General features: G+C 44.9%; 1 protein-coding gene across 11 annotated transcripts in view; it reads left to right on the top strand.

Moving 5' to 3' along the window:
- The window catches only part of AFF2 (ALF transcription elongation factor 2), a 710,743-nt gene that overhangs the window by 667,428 nt on the left and 24,559 nt on the right, over positions 1-18,756 (top strand). For all 11 annotated transcript variants that reach the window (XM_047715962.1, XM_047715955.1, XM_047715956.1 and 8 more), the window contains 4 exons: positions 9,087-9,246; positions 10,933-11,937; positions 13,076-13,197; positions 16,985-17,207. In XM_047715962.1, the coding sequence (XP_047571918.1) occupies positions 9,087-9,246; positions 10,933-11,937; positions 13,076-13,197; positions 16,985-17,207 (1,510 nt within the window). The remainder of the gene's footprint in view (positions 1-9,086; positions 9,247-10,932; positions 11,938-13,075; positions 13,198-16,984; positions 17,208-18,756) is intronic.

Below are 18,756 nucleotides of genomic sequence, written 5' to 3'. Positions count from 1 at the left end.
GGATTTGAAGGTCTACTTTTCCCTGTGTCCCTTTCAGTATCTTTTAAATTCAGTATCATGTTTATCACCTATTTAAAAACAAATACAGGTTTTGAAAAGGTAGAATGATGTGAAAGATAAAGGACATGTAAGTTTTCCCTACTTACTCCTCAAAATCTATTCGTGTATGTGGAAGAGTTATCTGCTGTGAGCTGTAGGTCTCCTCTGGACCCGGTGAAATTTGTCATTTGAATCAAATGCAGCACGGTCTTGCTGGCATAGAGCGCTGATGGCCTTCAGTGTTTTCAACATCACATTCTTGCAGACTTTCTCATTCAGCCACTTGAAGAAAGCATTCAGAATTAATTCTGTGTCCCCGATGCCTTTCAGTATGGTGACAAGGGTGAGTTTTGTAGCGGATTCCCGATTGCTTTCATTTCCTCAAGCCAACTTGGTGTTGCCAAAAGAGTCACAGTAGCCTTGTGAAATCCCCCCTCAGACCCCAGCTGCACAACTTTGGCTTAGAGGTTCTGGAGCTTCATGGGTAAGGATATCTGTTGTATCCTTACCCATGAAGGTGGTAAGGATATCTGTTGTATCCACCCCCCACTCACTGTTCTTATGGCAACCAAATGAAGTCATGGGAGTAAAAATGCCAGCACATTATCAAGTGCTCTGCAGTGCAAAAAGTATTGTGGTCTCATTGCTTTAATGATGACAGTATCCTCTTGGGACCATAGAGACATAGACAGTAGGCAGTGGAGGTACCCAGGGACCCTTTTCCCAGAGATCTATAGAGAAGACTCATTTAGGGCTTTACTCTAGGGTGTCTTAGGTGCACAAAGCATTTGTGTGTGTGTGTGTGTGTGTGTGTGTGTGTGTGTGTGTGTGTGTGTGTGTGTGTTTGATAAAGCCTCCAGCCATCGAAGCTTATTCTCTAAATCAAGCGTCTGTGATACATCAGGTAACAAATCAGACCTGAAGCGGACCAGACAATACTGATAAGATTGGCATTGAGAGACATCAAAGAAGAAATGTAGTCTAGGGAGAGGTTGAAAGAGGGATGCCCGCTTCCCAAATCACGAGGCAGCTCTAAGCATAATGGGCAACAGAAAGAAGCCATCAAGCAAGGAAAAAGGCAAAGGCTTCTGCTGAGCCACTCTGAGCCTATCTCCAGCCTGCTTCGTACTCTCCTAGCATCTTCAGCCTTTCTGTTGCCCAGACTCTTGTGCCCACCTCCAGACCAGTTCTGTGCATACAGTGATTCTCTTCTGGGTATAAAACACCCAAAGTACATAGCGTGCTCCACATTGGATTTGTGACTGATGGAATTCTTTGTTGGACCTTGTTAGAGATTTTCTGGCATTCGTATTCAATTCTTTCTGGCAATTCATATTCGTATTCTGGCATTCCTATTCATTCTTTGCTTTGGTAGAGAGCAGGGCTCATGGGAGTCCCCGTTCAGGGTCACTTGCCTGCCTTCATTCTCTCCCTTGCTCCCACTTTTGTCAATGCACTTTAAAGGCAAAAGGGACAAAAATACCTTGCTGGCTATGATTTTTTGCCACCTGTCTAGCTGTTTGATGGAAGCAGCTCTGACTGATAGCAGAAAAGTCTGTGTGGCTTTTAATTATTTCCAGAAGAATTTAAATGCCGGTGTGTTCTCCCAAATGCAAAGTGTGGTGTTCTTAAGACATCACTGGCCCATTAGCCAGCACTGACCAGCCTTACCGGGTGCATGCCGGCACCTCCATGGTGCTGTCTCGCCCCAGAGGGTACTAGGTGGAAGCCAGGTACCTTGGGTTGGGTTTGGTCTTTTGTTGTTGCTTTGTTTTGTTCTGGTTTTTTTTTTTTTTTTTTTTTTTTTTCATTTCTTTGAAACTGCACATTGAACTTTGTCCCCTGGTTACTTAAAACAATTTTTCACCTTGACATTGTTTAGTACTAAGTCTCAGTGTTCTGGAAGTAGTAAGAGTGTCCCAGCTGCAGCCATTCCTACAGTGGGTCCCACCCTTGCCTCAGCCAGGCTATGGCAAGTTGCCTTTGAGCTTTGCAGGGAGCGATGGGCCTCATTCAAAGGTTGGCCTTTGGCCAACCACTGGTAGAGGCAGGTAGCCTCAGTAATGTTGTAAGCTTCTCAGAAGGAATCTGATCCAACCTCTTCAGCCACAATTACCCAGTTGACTTAAAATGGCATAAGGTGCTCCAATTTGCCTATTGGTAAAGGAGGACAGAATAATTATAGAAACATAAAATCCACAGTTGATGTCAAAAGTGTGTTTCTTTCCTCAGTTTCAAAATCCCCAACTTAGGTTTTGCCCCAGCAGCTTATGTCTGAATAGCCCATGTAGGTTTTAGCCTCACTGCTCTCTCTATGGCCCACCAACCAGTAATATCAGCCTCACTGGGCAGTGGGTTAGAAACGCAGAACTCGGGCTCCATCCAGGCCTAGCGAATTCAACCCTGCGTGTTAATGAGTCTCCCACTGAGTTGTGTGTATACTAATGTTTGAGAAGGCTCACCTAAATGTGTTCACTAGGTTCTCTCACAGCCTATGTGATATAGTAGACCCATTTTACAGATGAGGAATCAGAAACCCTATGTTAAGTGCTTAAGTATCCAAGGTAACACTCAAAAGATCTTTTGACTTCCAATCCCATGTTTTTCCCACTAGATTAAAACTACCTCTTTAAAACCAGTAGGAGAGGGAGCTAGATGGGTTGCTGCCTGATTCATGAATCTTATAAACCCAATAGATCTTTAAAATTTTAAAAAAAGCAGTAGAGGAAACATAGCTATTTAGATGTGTGAAATAGAGTAAAAATGGAGATAGGCCACAGGCAGGAAAAGAAGACAAGGGCCTGGGGCTGGTCAGGCCCCAAAAGTCCCCGGGGTAGCTCAGCCACTAAATGTCTGACTCTTGGTTTCAGCTCAAGTCAAGAGTTCAGGGTAGTGAGATCAAGTCCTGTGTCTGGCTCATGCTGGGTGTGGAGCCTATTTGAGATTCTCTCTCTCTCCCTTGCCTCTACCCCTCCCACTCTCTCTCTTTCTTTCTAAAATAAAATAAAATACAATAAAAATAAATCATTGAAGAGGGGGAAAAAAAGGCAGATACCCAGTGTGCACATGTTGAACAAAGATTATCTCCAGTGTAGCCCAAATTACAGCTGGAAGTGATTCACTTATCAACATTCATCAACAGCGTTAGTGCATTAACACCAAAGACACTTGATCCTGAGTTGCTGGTGATACTATTGGGATACGAAGCACTTTACTTTCAAACTGTGCTTGGGGGCCACCCAGGGAGGAGGATGCTGCTGGCAACACACTCTCCTTACGTTTTGCCCAATCCCTGTTTCCACCAGGAAAACTCTGCCTTTATCTGCTTTACGTATCATGCTTCTGCATATGCTTTCTACTGGATAAGGGGGCTAAAGGGATTTCCTGGAGGTGGGTAGGATGGAGGTCAGAACTACTGACTCAGACCAAAAATGGATTCTCCTACCCCCCTGGCTGGGATAGGTTCAGGATTCAGAGTATCTGCCTCTAGTGGCCTAGCATGGTGAGGCAGATTGTTTTAATTCTAGAACCTAGAGTTCAGAAAGGAGAATGAGGAAGAGGGGTAAGATCAGCAATAAATTTCGATTCCTTTGTCCCAGGGCCATCCCTTTACAACTTAATGATGACTTCAAATATGGAAGCATTTCAAATTATCTTGTAGATAGACATTTCATTCCTATAAAACTGGAAAAATTTCATGTTGATGAAATTCGTATGAGTCTCAACAAAAGACAAGGGTTTAATACAGGACTCCCCATCAACCATCTCCTGCTACATGTCGTTGGCATATCCCAGTCATGTGCCAAATATGTTGCCAAGATCAATACGTCACGCCTTGCTTGTCAAACCCTTCCCATGTACGTCTCCCACCACAAAATTGCCATCCGTTCGGGATCCTTTCATTTTTGATGCCCACACAGCTTGATTGTGCAGAATGGCCAATTCATCATTCCTGTTTATCTCCTGAGAAAGGAATTTACAGTTAAATTAGGATTAGAATCAGCACTGAAGCAGATGTTTAGCTTTCTGGAGGCTGTTAATCTGAATTAGTGAAAAGTCTGATTTATAAAATAGCCCTACAGAAACGCAGCCTTAATCCTCCGAGGCTCACACAAGAGCTCTGTGACTGATAAAGTGTTGCCAAGAGCAGAACACTGCAGAACTGCCTTAAGGAGCAGACTGGATTGTGCAGACATGTCCCCACATGCTTCCTCTGGGGTCCTAAAACATCCCCCTCACAATCCTTTATACAGTGTACTTTCATAAGGATCCGAATCTTTGAGCTGGAAAATATTTTAAAGATCAAACAAACCCACTTGGGACCCACGATAGGAATATATCTACCATATTCTCTGTTGCTGGCTACCTGGTCAACTAAAGGCATTGGCTCACTGGCCTCAAAGCCTTGGCTTCCTTCTCGGGCCATTCCTACACATTTTTTTGAGAGAGGGCACAGGAGGGAGGGGTAGAGGGGAGGGAGACAGAGAATCTTAAGCAGTCCCCATGCCCACCACAGAGCCCATGTGGGGCTTGATCTCACCACTCTGAGATCATGACCTGAGCTGAAGTCAAGAGTCAGACGCCTAACTAAGTAAGCCACCGAGGCACCCCAGCTGTTGATTTTTAAGTCTTTCCTGATGTTGAGGTGAGATCTTTCCAACTAAATCTCTAGCTCGTTGTACCAGTTTCACCTTGGGAGGCCCTCACAACAAACCACCCCCTTTCACACAGGACAGACTTTCTGGGTTTTTGAAGACTGTCACCATCTGAACCTATTCCTCCCTGCCCCAGAATCTTCTTCAGGCAAAGTCATTCCAGTTCCTTCATTAAGCTTTCCAACTCTCTATCTTCTGGTACAAACTGAACCTCTTTATTGCAGAAGAGGCCCAGTCAGTGTAAGCATAAAGAGACTATCATGTCTAGACACTAAGGTGCCTGGACTACCTCTCAAAACCCACCTTTCTCCCTGGTATGCTCAAGCCTTCCACAGCAGGGCCAACCCTGCCTGGACAAGGCATTGCAAATCCCTCCCAAACTTCTCTCTCACTGACTTGCTCTTTGATCCCCTTCCCTAGCCCTGGATTTCCCCTGGTAAGATCTTTGACTTTACTAAGCCAGCTCCTTTGCCCTCAGTCTGGCCCCTGACCATGAGGACCTACTAATAGGGGTTGGGGTTAAAATGAGGTTTCACTACTCACTGAAGATGGCTCATGCTGAGGAACACAATACCGGAATTGGATCTCTGAAAAGGTTGAGCCACTGACTTGGAAGTTGGTATAAATGTGGGTCCTGTGAGAAGTTTTATTGCATTGGGGTGAAGTCATAGAGTACCACTGTAATATTTACAGACTATGGATAGATGTTTAGTATGATGAATGGTAATGATTTTTAATATAACACATTATCTTTGTTGTCACCACTAGCATTCTTTTAAAAAAACAGATGACTAAAATATAAGAGGAAATGGTGCATGGACAGTAATTCTAATACAGTTTGGTGAATGAAGAATGTATTAAATGCACATTACTCTCTCATCTCCTAGGCAGAACCAAGTATTGCATGATCTAGCTTCTCTCATAGCCACTTTAATATATATGCAGAAAATAAATTGGCAATGTATGAAAATAAATGTAGCAGAAGGGGCGATTTAACTAGCTGAACAGCTAACAGGTCTCAGTGAAAATCTGTGAGTGAAATACTCTGATGATTTACCCACTCAAAAGTTCCACCATGGATTCTAGGCAAAAATGTGGCCCTTGGCCAGTCATTCTCATATTGATGTTTGCATTGTTGGGTGCAAGGTGGGCCCAGAGGAAGTGAGGATCAAACAGGCTCAAATATGTGGCTTACATTCCTCCACAGGCTGGGTGTAGCCAGAATCTCCGGCAAGCCTGGGAAGAGCAGATGGATAATAGAGGCAGAGGGAGGTACTGGGGAGAGCAATTTTGCTTCCATTTTAAACAACTCTTATTCCCTCCCTGTTCTTTCTCATTAAGGTGCTCAAGTCCTTCACCCCCAGCTGTAATCCTTTTTATACCCTCTCTGAATTCAAGTCCACCTGCCCTCTCATCCCCAAGCATCCATGTTCATTGGGGTGGGTATGAAAACCTGGTGAGCCTCTTCCTGTTCTTTCTACACTAGTCTCCCTCAAGGGGACATTGTCCATACTGACTCATCGTGGGGTCCTTCCTAAGAACACAATAGATAAAGTCGTAAGAAGTCTTAGGGAAAATAATCACAGGTCTCATTCTATTGAGTCTCAGTCAAGGTCACTCTGAGGTTTAAAAGAGTCTTTATTTCATATCCATATTTTTCTATATTTACTTGTACATATAGTTATAGTCCACTTTTCATATATGGTTTCTGCCCACATCCACGATCCCTTAATCACAATTATGAAATTTAAAAAGTCCTGAGAGCTGTCATCTTCCTGAACTTTGAGACAAACTCATTTCATGACAGAACCCGACCTCTTACTGTTAATGTTATTGTAATGATACTAGTGAGTTTTATTAAGGGATACTGCATCAAAAACTAATGATGTATTTTATGGTGACTAACATAACACCATTAAAAAAGGGATCCTTCCCCAGATCCCACTTGAGCTATTATACATATAACATGGTATATTCACATTGTTAAAATTAAAAAATCTGAACATCACTCCCAATTCCATCTTGGGAGGGAGACAAACCATAAGTGACTCTTAATCTCACAAAACAAACTGAGGGTTGATGGGGGGAGGGGGGTTGGGATTATGGACATTGGAGAGGGTATGTGCTATGGTGAGTGCTGTGAAGTGTGTAAACCTGGCGATTCACAGACCTGTACCCCTGGGGATACAAATATATTATATGTTTATAAAAAATAAAATTAAAAAAAAATCTGAACTTCAGAATTCTTTTCCCCTTCAGAAGGCTTTGGATAAGGAACACCTGTGTACAAACACACACATAGGCAAGTTTCCGTCTATGTCCGTGAAACTTTATTGTGGTGGAGCTGGTGAATAACTTTATGTGTTTCACCTCAGTGCATTCATTTTTAGCGAAATAATCCCTGGGATTGTTTTGCTTCTTACAGCAATGGCTCAAAAATAATCCAGTAAATGGAAACTCTATCCAGAAATATTCCAAAGTCAATCTAGACTTGAGTTTGGTAATATTGGGATAAGTGGAGTCTTAAGAGAAACCAGACATGAAGGCACAGATATGAAAGAAAACTAGAAAACCATTTGATTGTATCTCAACCCAGCAGCCCCTCGGCTCAGGGCTGCGGCTGCTCTGTGCTGGACCTGCAACGTTACTTGGGAGGAACTGAGGCCAAGTTAGCATAATGTCTGGATTGGTCTCATTAAATCTGTTCCCTCTGTCTTTATTTAGTAACCAGAGACAGAAACAATTGATTAGATTTAGAGGGTACTTTGCATAAATTTGGAGTCTTTACTGCCATAAAGGAGAGACTTGCAAAAGAAAGAAGGGAAGGAGAGCGCTGGGTCGGAGGACGCGCCCCCCCACCCCCTGCCGGGGACACACAGGCATGCAGGCGCGTGTGCGTGCGTTTTCCCAGGGGATACAGTCCCCTATTTCCTCTGCTTCCCCTAATCTCTTGGTGTATTTGGCAGAGAAATGTACTTTCGGATAGCATTTACTTAGCAGATAGCATTTTAAAATGAGCTTTGCTTTATGAAAGAAAATACCTAACTGGGAGATTAAAAAGGCAGCCTTTAGGGAGGTAAGGCACATGGTGTGAAAAGGCTCTCTGCATTGGACAGGTGGGGGCAGGCAAAGAATAGTGCTCTGTGCCTCCAGAATCTTGGGGAGAGGGGTCCTTGGGGTCCCTCTCACTCCAGTTTGAAAGTGGGACGACAGGATGAGGTGCCCCTGAGATGAGGACTGCACTCTCCTGACTGAGTTGAAGAGGGGAGAGAGCCTAGCTGGGAGCTGGGAGCATGAGCAGCAGTGAGCCCAGCAGATGGGGGTGGGGGGCAGCCACTGGCAGAGCAGCAATACTCACCACCAGTGAACTTACTTCCAACGAGGAGATCGGGCTGCTGAGACGGGAGTGGGGGCGAGGAGAGTCCTCCCCACCCCCTGAGGCTGGAACCACACTTCTCACAGTGAGCCTGAGGACGGGGTGAGGATATCACCCACCATGGCAAGAGATGGTGCAGGCTGATCTGTTATGGGCACTGGGAGCAAACGATTAGTAAGGAAGACTATTGATTATCAATGAAGGCAGAGTGGCAAATGGTGTCAATTTCCAAATACTTTGCTTGGTCAGCTTTACAGATTTGAAATCAATCATTAAACTTGCTTGGTGCCTTATGAACATATCTCCTTCTAAGAGTTTTACAAAGAGTTGATAAAAATTAAGGTGGAGGAGGCCAAGAAATGTGACTCTGGCCCCCTCAGTGCTAGGTGCTGGGCACCAGCAGTGAAAATGTTTTTCACAATCCCTGCCCTTGGAGTTCCCATCTCACTTCTCCAACTAGTGGGAGGCAGAGGCCAGCCTCTCTCCCTGTGGACCTTAGTTTCCCCCGATTAAAATGGGGTTTGAATTCACCCCTCCTTTGTGAGAGGACTATACTATGTGTATAGCTGAGACCATAGCCACGTGACAAACCTCTGGGTTTCTGAACAAGATGGCCATAGGAAATGAAAACTTATCTCAACCCAAAAAGCATGGGATCGTTAAGAATCTATGGCTATGTGTCAGTCTGTAGCATCTGTCTCTGGGTCCAGAAGGCATGCATCCTTGCCTTAAAGAGTTTATGTGGAATGTGGGAGGCTAGGCTTTTCTGAGAGGGAAGATAATGTCATGGAACCCAAGGAACTTGGCCACATTCAGGCCCTGTTCTAATGAAACGTTTGACCTTCAGCCACTCACCAGGCCTCCTGAGCCTCATATTTCCCATCTATAGAATAGGACGGTGTACTCCAGTCCACCCACATCTGACAGATCACAGGCCCTGGTGCTGTGCGAGGGCAGGCCCTTGGCCTGTTGATGGGAGACAAGCAAGGCAATGAATGATGTCATTTTTCTTTCAGCCCACTCTTGGCCACACCTCAGCCGCCACCCGCAGTGCCAGCTAGTGGGGGATCCGGCAGCTCCAGTGACTCTGAGAGCAGCTCTGAGTCAGACTCAGACACCGAGAGCAGCACCACCGACAGTGAATCCAATGAGGCCCCTCGTGCAGCCACTCCAGAGGTGAGGGGTGTGGGGGCTACGAGTGCGGTTTGCCTCTCACCTGTCATCGGGTTGTGTGGCACTCCCAGTGAACATGCATGCGCACATGCATGTGCGCACACACACACACACACACATACACCCAACACAATAAATACTTCAGTGAAGTACTTGGGTATCTGAAAGCATTTTTTTCCCTCTAAAACATATAAGTGCACAGACCCTAAAAGATGGACATTCCTTGCTATATGACTCACTTAGCTCCTCCGAGCCCCCAGCTTCTCATGTGTAAATCTGGAAGAGTCATTACCGGGTTTGAAACTCCTCTTTTGAGAGAACCAGTCAACCAGACCTACTTCTGGCCCCAGGGATACCACCCCTGACTCCAGGTTAAAGTGATGAGTTGCCACTTGGCAAGGAAGACCCAAGAAATGGGATGCATTTTTGAAAATTTTGGTTGCATTCTCCAAATGTGTTTGATGATAATTCATGAAAATATTGAACACAGCTCCCTAAAATACCCAAATTACACTTTTGAAATAAAAAACAATGAGCTCTTCCCCTCCCATCCTTGCTGAGTCCAGAATGACCCTTCAGTGGTCCCAAGCCTGTGCCCCTTACAGCAGGCAGATCCACTCCAGGGCTCCATGCTCACTTGCTCATTATCATCAGAAGAAATATTGGAGAATGCAGTAGTGCCAAACCCACCATTAGTCATAGCCAGCACTGTTTGAACATGGGCCCTGGGCTGAGAAGCTCTTGACCTTCACTTTTTTGTGTTATCCTCATAACTCTTCTCTGGGGTCCTTGCTGTTACTATTCCCATTTTACGGATTAAAGAATAAGGTTCCGAGAGGTTAAGAGAGAACTTTCCCCAACCCTTGTCTGCCATTGCCCTGTGTGCAGTGGACTCACAGCTACTCAAGTGTTTTTAATTCTGTCACCCTTTATTGGCTGGCACCATTAAGCCTCAGCTGATTGGCTTTCAAAAGAAGAGCAGTTCTAATAAAAACTATGGCTCTTTTAGTTCAACAGGCAGAATTCAGAGTTGGGAATCAAGCACCTGAATTGTATGCATCATTTCCGTGGCTTAACAGCAGACACTACTGTCTGCATGCATGTCCCCATCAACTGGTTATTGCCCATACACTGGGAAAGTGTGGTGGTTTTGGGGAAGTCAAATCATTTCATCCTTCAGTAAAAATAGAAAAGGCTTGTCCTTTTTTGCAGTGAATTACAGCACCATAGAGAAGGCACTGGGACTTTTGCGAATAGAAAATCTTTCCTGTTGAATTACACTTGAGGCACATTCACATTGCTTTTCAGGACCCATGATCATTACTTCTGCCTCCTGGTGAGAGGATGAGCAATGAGTCCCACCAAAGGATTTTGGGAACAGGTTTCCCAGCCAGGCCTCCGTGCCCACCCTCTGGGAAAACTCTCTGTGAATAATTCTTTCCTTCCTGGCTGGAGTGGAGACTGCTTTCAGAAGAGGGGTGGAAGCTTGTTGCAATAAGTAGATCGAGGCTGGTTTGTGGAGTATTTGTCTCTCTGGGTAATTTGATGAATTTAGATTCCATGTGTGTCTTTAAATGTGTGAATGGGCACTTAACATCCACAGCTTTTATCAACATTCAGTGTACTAAGGATCCTTCTGGATTCTTCCAAGATGTGAGATTCAGTCTTGCTGTTGTTTCTCACCTGCAGCCTGAGCCGCCCTCCACCAACAAGTGGCAGTTGGATAAATGGCTTAACAAAGTGACATCCCAGAATAAGTCGTTTATTTGTGGCCAAAATGAAACACCCATGGAGACAGTGTCTGTGCCTCCTCCTATCATCCAGCCAATGGAAGTCCAGGTCAAAGTGAAAACAACCCCCAGCCAGATCCTGGGTGAACCCAAAGAGAGGCCTCTCCTCAGTCTTATTAAGGAGAAAGTCCGCCCACGGCCGACCCAGAAAACTCCAGAAACCAAGGCTTTGAAGCATAAGTTGTCGACAACTATTGAGACAGCCTCTCAAAGGACAATTGGAAAAAAACAGCCCAAAAAAGTCGAGAAGAACACCAGCATTGACGAGTTTACCTGGCCCAAACCAAATATTACCAGCAGCACCCCCAAAGAAAAAGAAAGCATGGAGCTTCCTGACCCACCAAGAGGCCGCAACAAAGTCACTGCCCACAAACCAGTCCCTAGAAAGGAACTGAGGCCAAACGTTTCCCTGGCTGCCGAGAAAAAGAAGTACAGAGGGCCTGGCAAGATTGTGCCCAAGTCCCGGGAATTCATAGAAACAGATTCGTCCACGTCCGATTCCAACACCGATCAGGAAGAGACCTTGCAGATCAAGGTCCTGCCTCCTTACATTGCTCCGGGAGGCAATACTGCCAAATCCAAGGAAGCCTGTGGCGCCAGCTTGACCCTCAGCTCCTTGGTCAGCAACAGTAGCAACAACAGCCTAACCACGGGTAGTGAAGAGCCTGCATTTTCACCCACCCCTGTCATGCAAACCGAGCTGTCCCCACTACGAGATCACGAGAACCTGAAAAATCTGTGGGTGAAGATTGACCTTGACCTGCTGTCTAGAGTACCTGGCCACCACTCACTGCAAGCGACACCAGCCAAGCCAGACCCCAAGGAGCCTGCGTCCAAGCCCAAGCGCCAGACCACCGCTGCAGCCACTGAAAAACCCATCCTGAAAGGCAAGCGTAAACACAAGGTAGGCTGTCCTCCCATCCCCCATGGTGTGCCGAGGGATCGTGAGCAGCAGCTCTGTGTTGGCAAACTTGATATTAAGCCTCATGTTCAAAGATGCTAACGGCCATGGAGTGCAGTCTCTGAAGGGCAATGATGCTTTCCATGGGAAATAAGGGATTCAATGTGACCTAGGAGGAAGTATTAGGAATGGTCAGCGTTGGGCAGCCAATATGAAGAGAATCCAAAATGGCACATGGGAGATTATGATGGGAAGGAAAGAAGGCTGCGGAGACAGTTGCCTTCCCCAGGTACCCAGTCCCTAGCATTGGCTCCTTAAGCTGCCCTGGCTTTCATAGACTCACAGGGTCACCCCCACAGTCCCCACCCTGGCAGCCGCAGGGCACCCATGTGATCCCAAGCATTCAACATGCCACCCCTGGACCTTGTTAATCTCTCCAGACACACATCAGCATCCCCACACCCTAGTTACATGTTGATGCTCCCTGCTCCTAGCAGACACACGGTCTGCCCAGACTGCTGGGTCCCAGAGCTGTGTGGTTGGCCTGACTCATGGAAACCTCACCTGCAAGAGGTTAGGACTGAATTCCAGGGCTACAAACTCTGACCAGAAGGGCAACTCTCAATCTCGGCCTCATGAGTTCGAGCTCTGGCCCTCACTCTTCACCCATCTTTGGGATGACAGGCGTAACTTCAGAACCAGCCAATGCAAAGGCATGTCTTACACATGGTTTATTGCTAGGCATGTTATTGGTTGTCTAAGTGACCTTTATATGTAACACATGAGTCCCACGCTGTTTGCACAGCCTCGTGCTATATTAGAGTTGCAGTGTTAGTTTCTCTGCTACTCATTGGTGGGGGCATTGTTGATGGAAGAAGAGTCTGAAAACGATAGGTTCTCTTTACTTTTGGTCAGAGATTCCTATGCCGCCCAATCTTTAATCAGAGGTTCACAGCGCAGCTCAACTTGCTCAAATGCCAGCTTCTTGGCTGATTGTTTTCTGTCTGAGCAAAGGTGTGCATTTAACTCCCCGAGCAAAACTAGAAGTTAAAATAGAAGCAAACTGTCTACCTTGCTCATGGTTTTTCAGTGTTGGCATGTGTCATGTATTTCAAGTTCTGACTTTTTCTTACCATTAAAGCCAACAGAGATCGCAGAGAAAATCCCTGAGAAGAAGCAACGCCTGGACGAGGCCCCCGCTATCTGCCTGCTGCCCCCTTGCATCTCACCAGCGCCACTCCACAAACCTCCGCACACTAAAGAGTGAGTTTGCCCTGTCTTGGTAGGACACCTCGATTGTTTAGACCCCTCAGAAATCTCAAAGGAAGCCTTTTGAGGGTGGGGTGGGGTGGCGAGAGTCCTCTTTCAGAGGAATGGCAAGTAAGGAAACAGCCAGTCCTGACAGCTGGTCTATCAAGGGTGGGATGAAAGCTGGAATGCAGACTGCCAAATCTTGCATATTCCGTGAGCTCTATAGCAATCTTTCTTTAGTCCAACTCATGCAGGGACCAAACTCGGCCAAAGTGACCTTTTAGCCTGAAGGGAAGAATAAAAGAAGTGAAGGAATTAAAATAAGAGAGCACCCAGATCGCCTGCTTCTGGGCCACTTCCCGTTTTGATGGCGATGAAAGCAGCCTTTGCACAATGACCCAGCTCCTGCTTCCTCTTTGGAGCCATTCCGTGACCTAAAGACAGAGCTTGAGGGCTAGTAGGTCCATCCTGACATCCTGAGAGGCCAGGGGAGTGACATGTTTGAGGATGCCACAGAGAGGAGACATCTGAGAGCTGCCCCCGCCCCCCAGGGGCCATGGTGTGTCAGGGAAAGCTGGCTGGGGATGCATCCATTAGTGCCAGAGTCAGGCGGGAGGCCTCCCTCTCCTCTTCACTCAGATGGCCCCAGCCTTCCCTGGAGAAGTCCTGAGATCTGTTGCTACCAAGCATTGTGACCAAGTTCTTGCATCTTAGAAGTATCACTTAACTAACAGTCATGTTAGCTACTGGAACCATTCCGTCTGGATAATTATTGCCATAAATTCATTCAACATTAGAGATTACTTCCATCAAAGACCAGTTTGGGAGCCTATTAGCAGCCCAGAACAGAGAGGCAATCTGGCTAACTGCTGCTAACAATTGATTTCACAGATTACTGTTTAACATCAGTTATATGGTATCAATCTGCCACAGATAAGATGTCGGAAATAAGTTTTCAGCTTGTGGTTGTAGAGATCCATATATTGTTTTGAGATGAAAGGTAGGAAAAGACCAATTACCTCTCTATCCACTTGGTATAATAAGGAGATTGGGGCCCCAAGCTTCTCCTTTCCCTGAGAATCTGTGGCTCTTCATACAGTGCATCTGGTATAACTTTGCTCTGAGACATCCCTTCCCATACTTGGGAGTTCTCAGACCCAGCGACCCTTCCAGTGGGGCAAGCTGACCTCTTCACTCCCAAGTGAGCCAGCCCTGTGGGGAAGCAAGCTCCTTACCTGGGGATCAAGCATGGTCCTTCCATGGCCCTCCTCCTTCCCTGGAAGACAGACAGAAATGGTATGGCTGTTGTGGCCATAGCTCCCCAGTTTCCAGGCTTTGACCCATTCAGGCAACCCAAAGACACAAAGAAAGGGCAGGAGGTGTTGCCACAACCATTAGTCTCTGACACTAGTCTCTCTAAGCAGCCCAGTGACCCTCCACTTCTCCCATCTCATGGAAGAGATACAACCAAGTATTAAGTAAATGTCTAGTAATTTGAGTTTGTTCTTCAGAAAATGGTGTTGCTAACTCATGGTCTTTATAGTCTTTCTGCTTTTGTAGTCATTAGAAAAGCAGTGTTTACCTAGTAGCATTCATCATTCAGGAAGAGCCTGGATCAGATTCTTAGGCTCATCAAACAAACCCAGATCTGTGGAAAAAATTTCCAGAGCTGACAGAGAGAATGAAGCCAGGACTGGCCTCTCAGAGCTCTTCTCCCGGGAACCCCCTCCTCAAGTTCCATCTGCTCCTTTGTGCCTTGTTGACCTTCCAAACCAAATTCTTAGAAATTTGTAAACATTCACTTTTCTAAATGAATGTCTAAACCCAGCAAAGAATGCCACACCAGACTATGACAGCCACAATTCTCCGTCAACTAACAGGAGGGCCCTGCTGAGTCCCACCCCTGCCCCTCAACACACACACACCCACCTCCTTGGGAGCTTGAAGCATCAGCAGGGCCTCTGAAGCACTGAGTGGTGGTAGTGACACACTTATCTTGTCCACTGTCCCCCTCTGACCTACAAGAGGTGCCCAAGTGGCAAAACCTGTTCTTGTAATAAGAAGCCATAATGGTGATAGAGTGATTTCTAGAAAATGCTCCCTGGCTATCCTTCACCAGGGAAGTTATTGAAGGCCCCATGGTTCCAGCTCACTACCAAACAGATGGAAAAGGGGCCAGGGGACCGGTGCCCACTGCATAGAATGTGCTGGAGTGTGTGTGGTGTTCTGTGTACGGTGGCAGATGGGAAGGCCAAGCACGACTGTAGTGGTCACTGGCAAATCAGATGCAGCTCAAGTAGTGGAGGAGTGGCTGTAGCTAATGAACCACTCACCTCCCACAGACGCTCCAGTAATGCTTGACATCTCTCTGATGTCCACTGCTTCTGTAGTGATCATACTTAATGCGAGCTGATGGCCACAGAGCTTCCTCGTGGACATGGGTCCTAATTCAACAGTTTGCCATCCTTTTTATTGGGCATCACAGCTATCTTAAAATGGTTCTACATGTCAAAGCACTTTTTAAATTCCATTGGCAAATATTTTAATTAATCTTAACTAATTAATGTAATGGCAAAAACAGTTACTGTTTTTAAATATTTTGCTGCTTCACAAAACTTGACATAGGGCCACATTTATGAAACAAAAGTTGGAGAAGACGGCAAATGCTATTATAGTTGGCAAACTTGGGCAACACAGTGGAAGGGGAACAAGGAGACTGCATTGACTTCTACCATCTCAGGGAAATCCACTTAAATGCTTGTTCATCTTTGATTTGTTGCCTTGACATATTGTAAATCTATATTGCTAGACACTGACTGAAATTGACCAAGAGGAAAACATAAATTCTTGTTGACTTAATTTGCTATTGAAAATTGTATCAATAATCATGGAAAGTAAATGGCTGCATAGTGCCATATTAGTTGTCTAAGAAAAGATTAAAATTCAAGTAATCTTCATTGATTAGGCTAAGACAGTAACTAAAATGAAAATCCATGACCCAATTACCATGTTAAGCAGCTAGCATAAGGTTTTAGTTGTTCTGTTTTATTTGAAGTCTGTCTCTTTGATGGTGCCCATTTAATGGGCAGATAAATCAGTCTGAAAGCATGGGAGTACTTCTAGGACTACAGATGTCTTATGGCGATATGACAAAATAGTTTCCAAATGGGTTCCACAAAGGGAAGCACATCAGTACTCCAGTATAACAGTGTAAGGTCAGGGGCTTCTTGTGCCTTGGTATGGGCCTAGAATATGTTGAACGTATGGCTCTCAGTGTGTCACAAAAGTATTTAGTGTGTTATTGATAGCTAAGTGTGTTATTGATATGCTAATGTACAAGCATAATATTTCTTAAGAAAATATCCCCCTACTAATTGTTTATTGTTCCATTTATTGTGTGATTATGCAGTTAAGTCCTAGGGCAAAATAAGTAGGAAACATCCTAAAATATGATGGGATTAAAGTCTGCATTGGATTTTCCATAAAAAATCTAATTGAGAGGAATCTTGAAAGGTTACAAATATCATACTGTAGCACCCTCCATTAGACAGTTACATTTATCATGGAGTTCTGCTTCAGAGACATGTGTTTATTCTTAGATACATCTATTTGCATTTATTTATAGCTAGAGCTCTCTATAGATATCTATGTCTACATGCATTTTTGTATATACTCTTCTTCACCATAGTTAAAGGACGATCAATTAAAATCATACTTAAATTGGAAGTATCCACATCATGGGAAAAATCACAGAAGAGAGACAAAACTTTGTGACACTCTATGCTTTTTGTTTACACAGAAACAGTTCATCCAGGAGAGCAAATAGAAGGAAAGAAGAAAAGCTGTTTCCTCCTCCACTTTCCCCACTGCCAGAGGACCCTCCACGCCGCAGAAACATCAGTGGCAGCAATGGCCCCTTTGGTCAAGACAAGAACATCCCTATGATCGGACAGATCACCTCTACCAAACTGAAGAGAAGTGAAGGCAAATTCTGTGCTACTTTCAAAGGGATATCCGTAAATGTAAGCATCTCAGAAGAAGTATTATAATCATCAGGTACAAACAGGTTGACCCAGCTTGTCTAACCAGATGTGACCCCCGAGGGAATGGGAGGAAGAGGCAGAGAGAACAGTGTACAGAAATATGCAAAAGCTCCATTATTTCAAATCTCGATTGTTCTTATGTAGGATGAATTTTTCATTCCAGTCTTACTTCTCCCAACAAATTATTATGCAGAGACTCGGGGCTTTGGACATCCTTTGGTCTAATGCTTTCATATCTTGGCAGTGGAGACACACAAGGTACTGATCGGGCACATGGCATCAGCACTGATCATTTAGTGAATGAAAGAACCAGTGGATGAGGTGGGATTGCCCAAGGTCACTGGATTGGGGCTGGAACTCACAGTTGCATCTTCCCAGCACCCAGTGCAGCAGGTGTGAATTGTGTTTAAAATAGTGACCCAAAAGGATGGAATTTAATAGGTGAATCTGTTGGTAAAAATTGCACAGCTGTGGTTCTAAGCTCGACTAAAGGATTATCCAGCCCTTTGGATTTTCAGCACCACTGCTCTGTTAGTATAGAAAATTGAGACTTTGCATCATTTTTCACATCTGTGCAGTCTTTCTGTCTGTCTCGGGTATAGGTACCTAAAGCACAGAAGCCACAAGCAAAGTGTCACCAGTGAATATTAATGACAAATACATCTGCTTTTCCATGTAAATGTATGTATGTGCAGATGTGGCATCTGTATGCATCTAGTCTCCTTTAAGTGTAATATAAAAAAGCAAATATGGGAAAATCAATGAGCTTTCAAATGTCTTGATGCCAGCCTGGTGGACCCTGGACTGAACATGCCCATTTACCACTCCATGAAAAGCCAAAAGACCTCTGAGCTTGAAGGACTCCAAGATAGAGTCCTCCATCATCTGAGATGACTGGCATGGCACACATATCTAGGCCAATTTCATCGCTGGTATGGAGCAATTGGTCTATTGTAAAATAGTCATTTTCTATATGAAATTGTGTGTGTGTGCATGCATGCGCCCACACAATATTTGCATCCACATTTAAAAATGCTGACCTCATTAGAAATTAAACCATCTACTCTAAACAGTAATTATGCTATCAATCCCATTTTTCATACTGAATGTAATTAATATGGTAAACTCCAACTGGTGCTCTTTTCTCTTGCAAGCTTTAGGAGGACATACGCCAGACCTAGGCAATTCTCTTCATACAATGCCTGGTATATTGGCACAAAGAATTAGGTGCCTAATACAGTTGTGATTGTGACAATGGTAATGCTTACAAGCATCAGCAAAGTCATATCTATAAGAACTAAAAGCTACTAGGGAAACCCAATAAATATGGTTCTGTCGGCACCTAGAAGTGGATTGCCCTCCTTAAGGAACTCATTGGAGTCTCCCATGAGAGACTCCCATGACTGACTACCCATGGCCCCTTCCTTTCATAAATGACTTGAAACCTGGAAGACAAATACATTTTTGCCTTAGTCTGGAGGTTAGGAGGCTTGGTGCATGGTGTTAAAACTTCAACAGGTTTTCTATG

The sequence above is a fragment of the Lutra lutra genome, chromosome X (genome assembly GCF_902655055.1).
Source record: "Lutra lutra chromosome X, mLutLut1.2, whole genome shotgun sequence".
Lineage (NCBI taxonomy): Eukaryota > Metazoa > Chordata > Mammalia > Carnivora > Mustelidae > Lutra > Lutra lutra.
The sequence above is the reverse complement of the archived record's forward strand: the minus strand, read 5'-3'. Positions and strand labels throughout refer to the sequence as shown.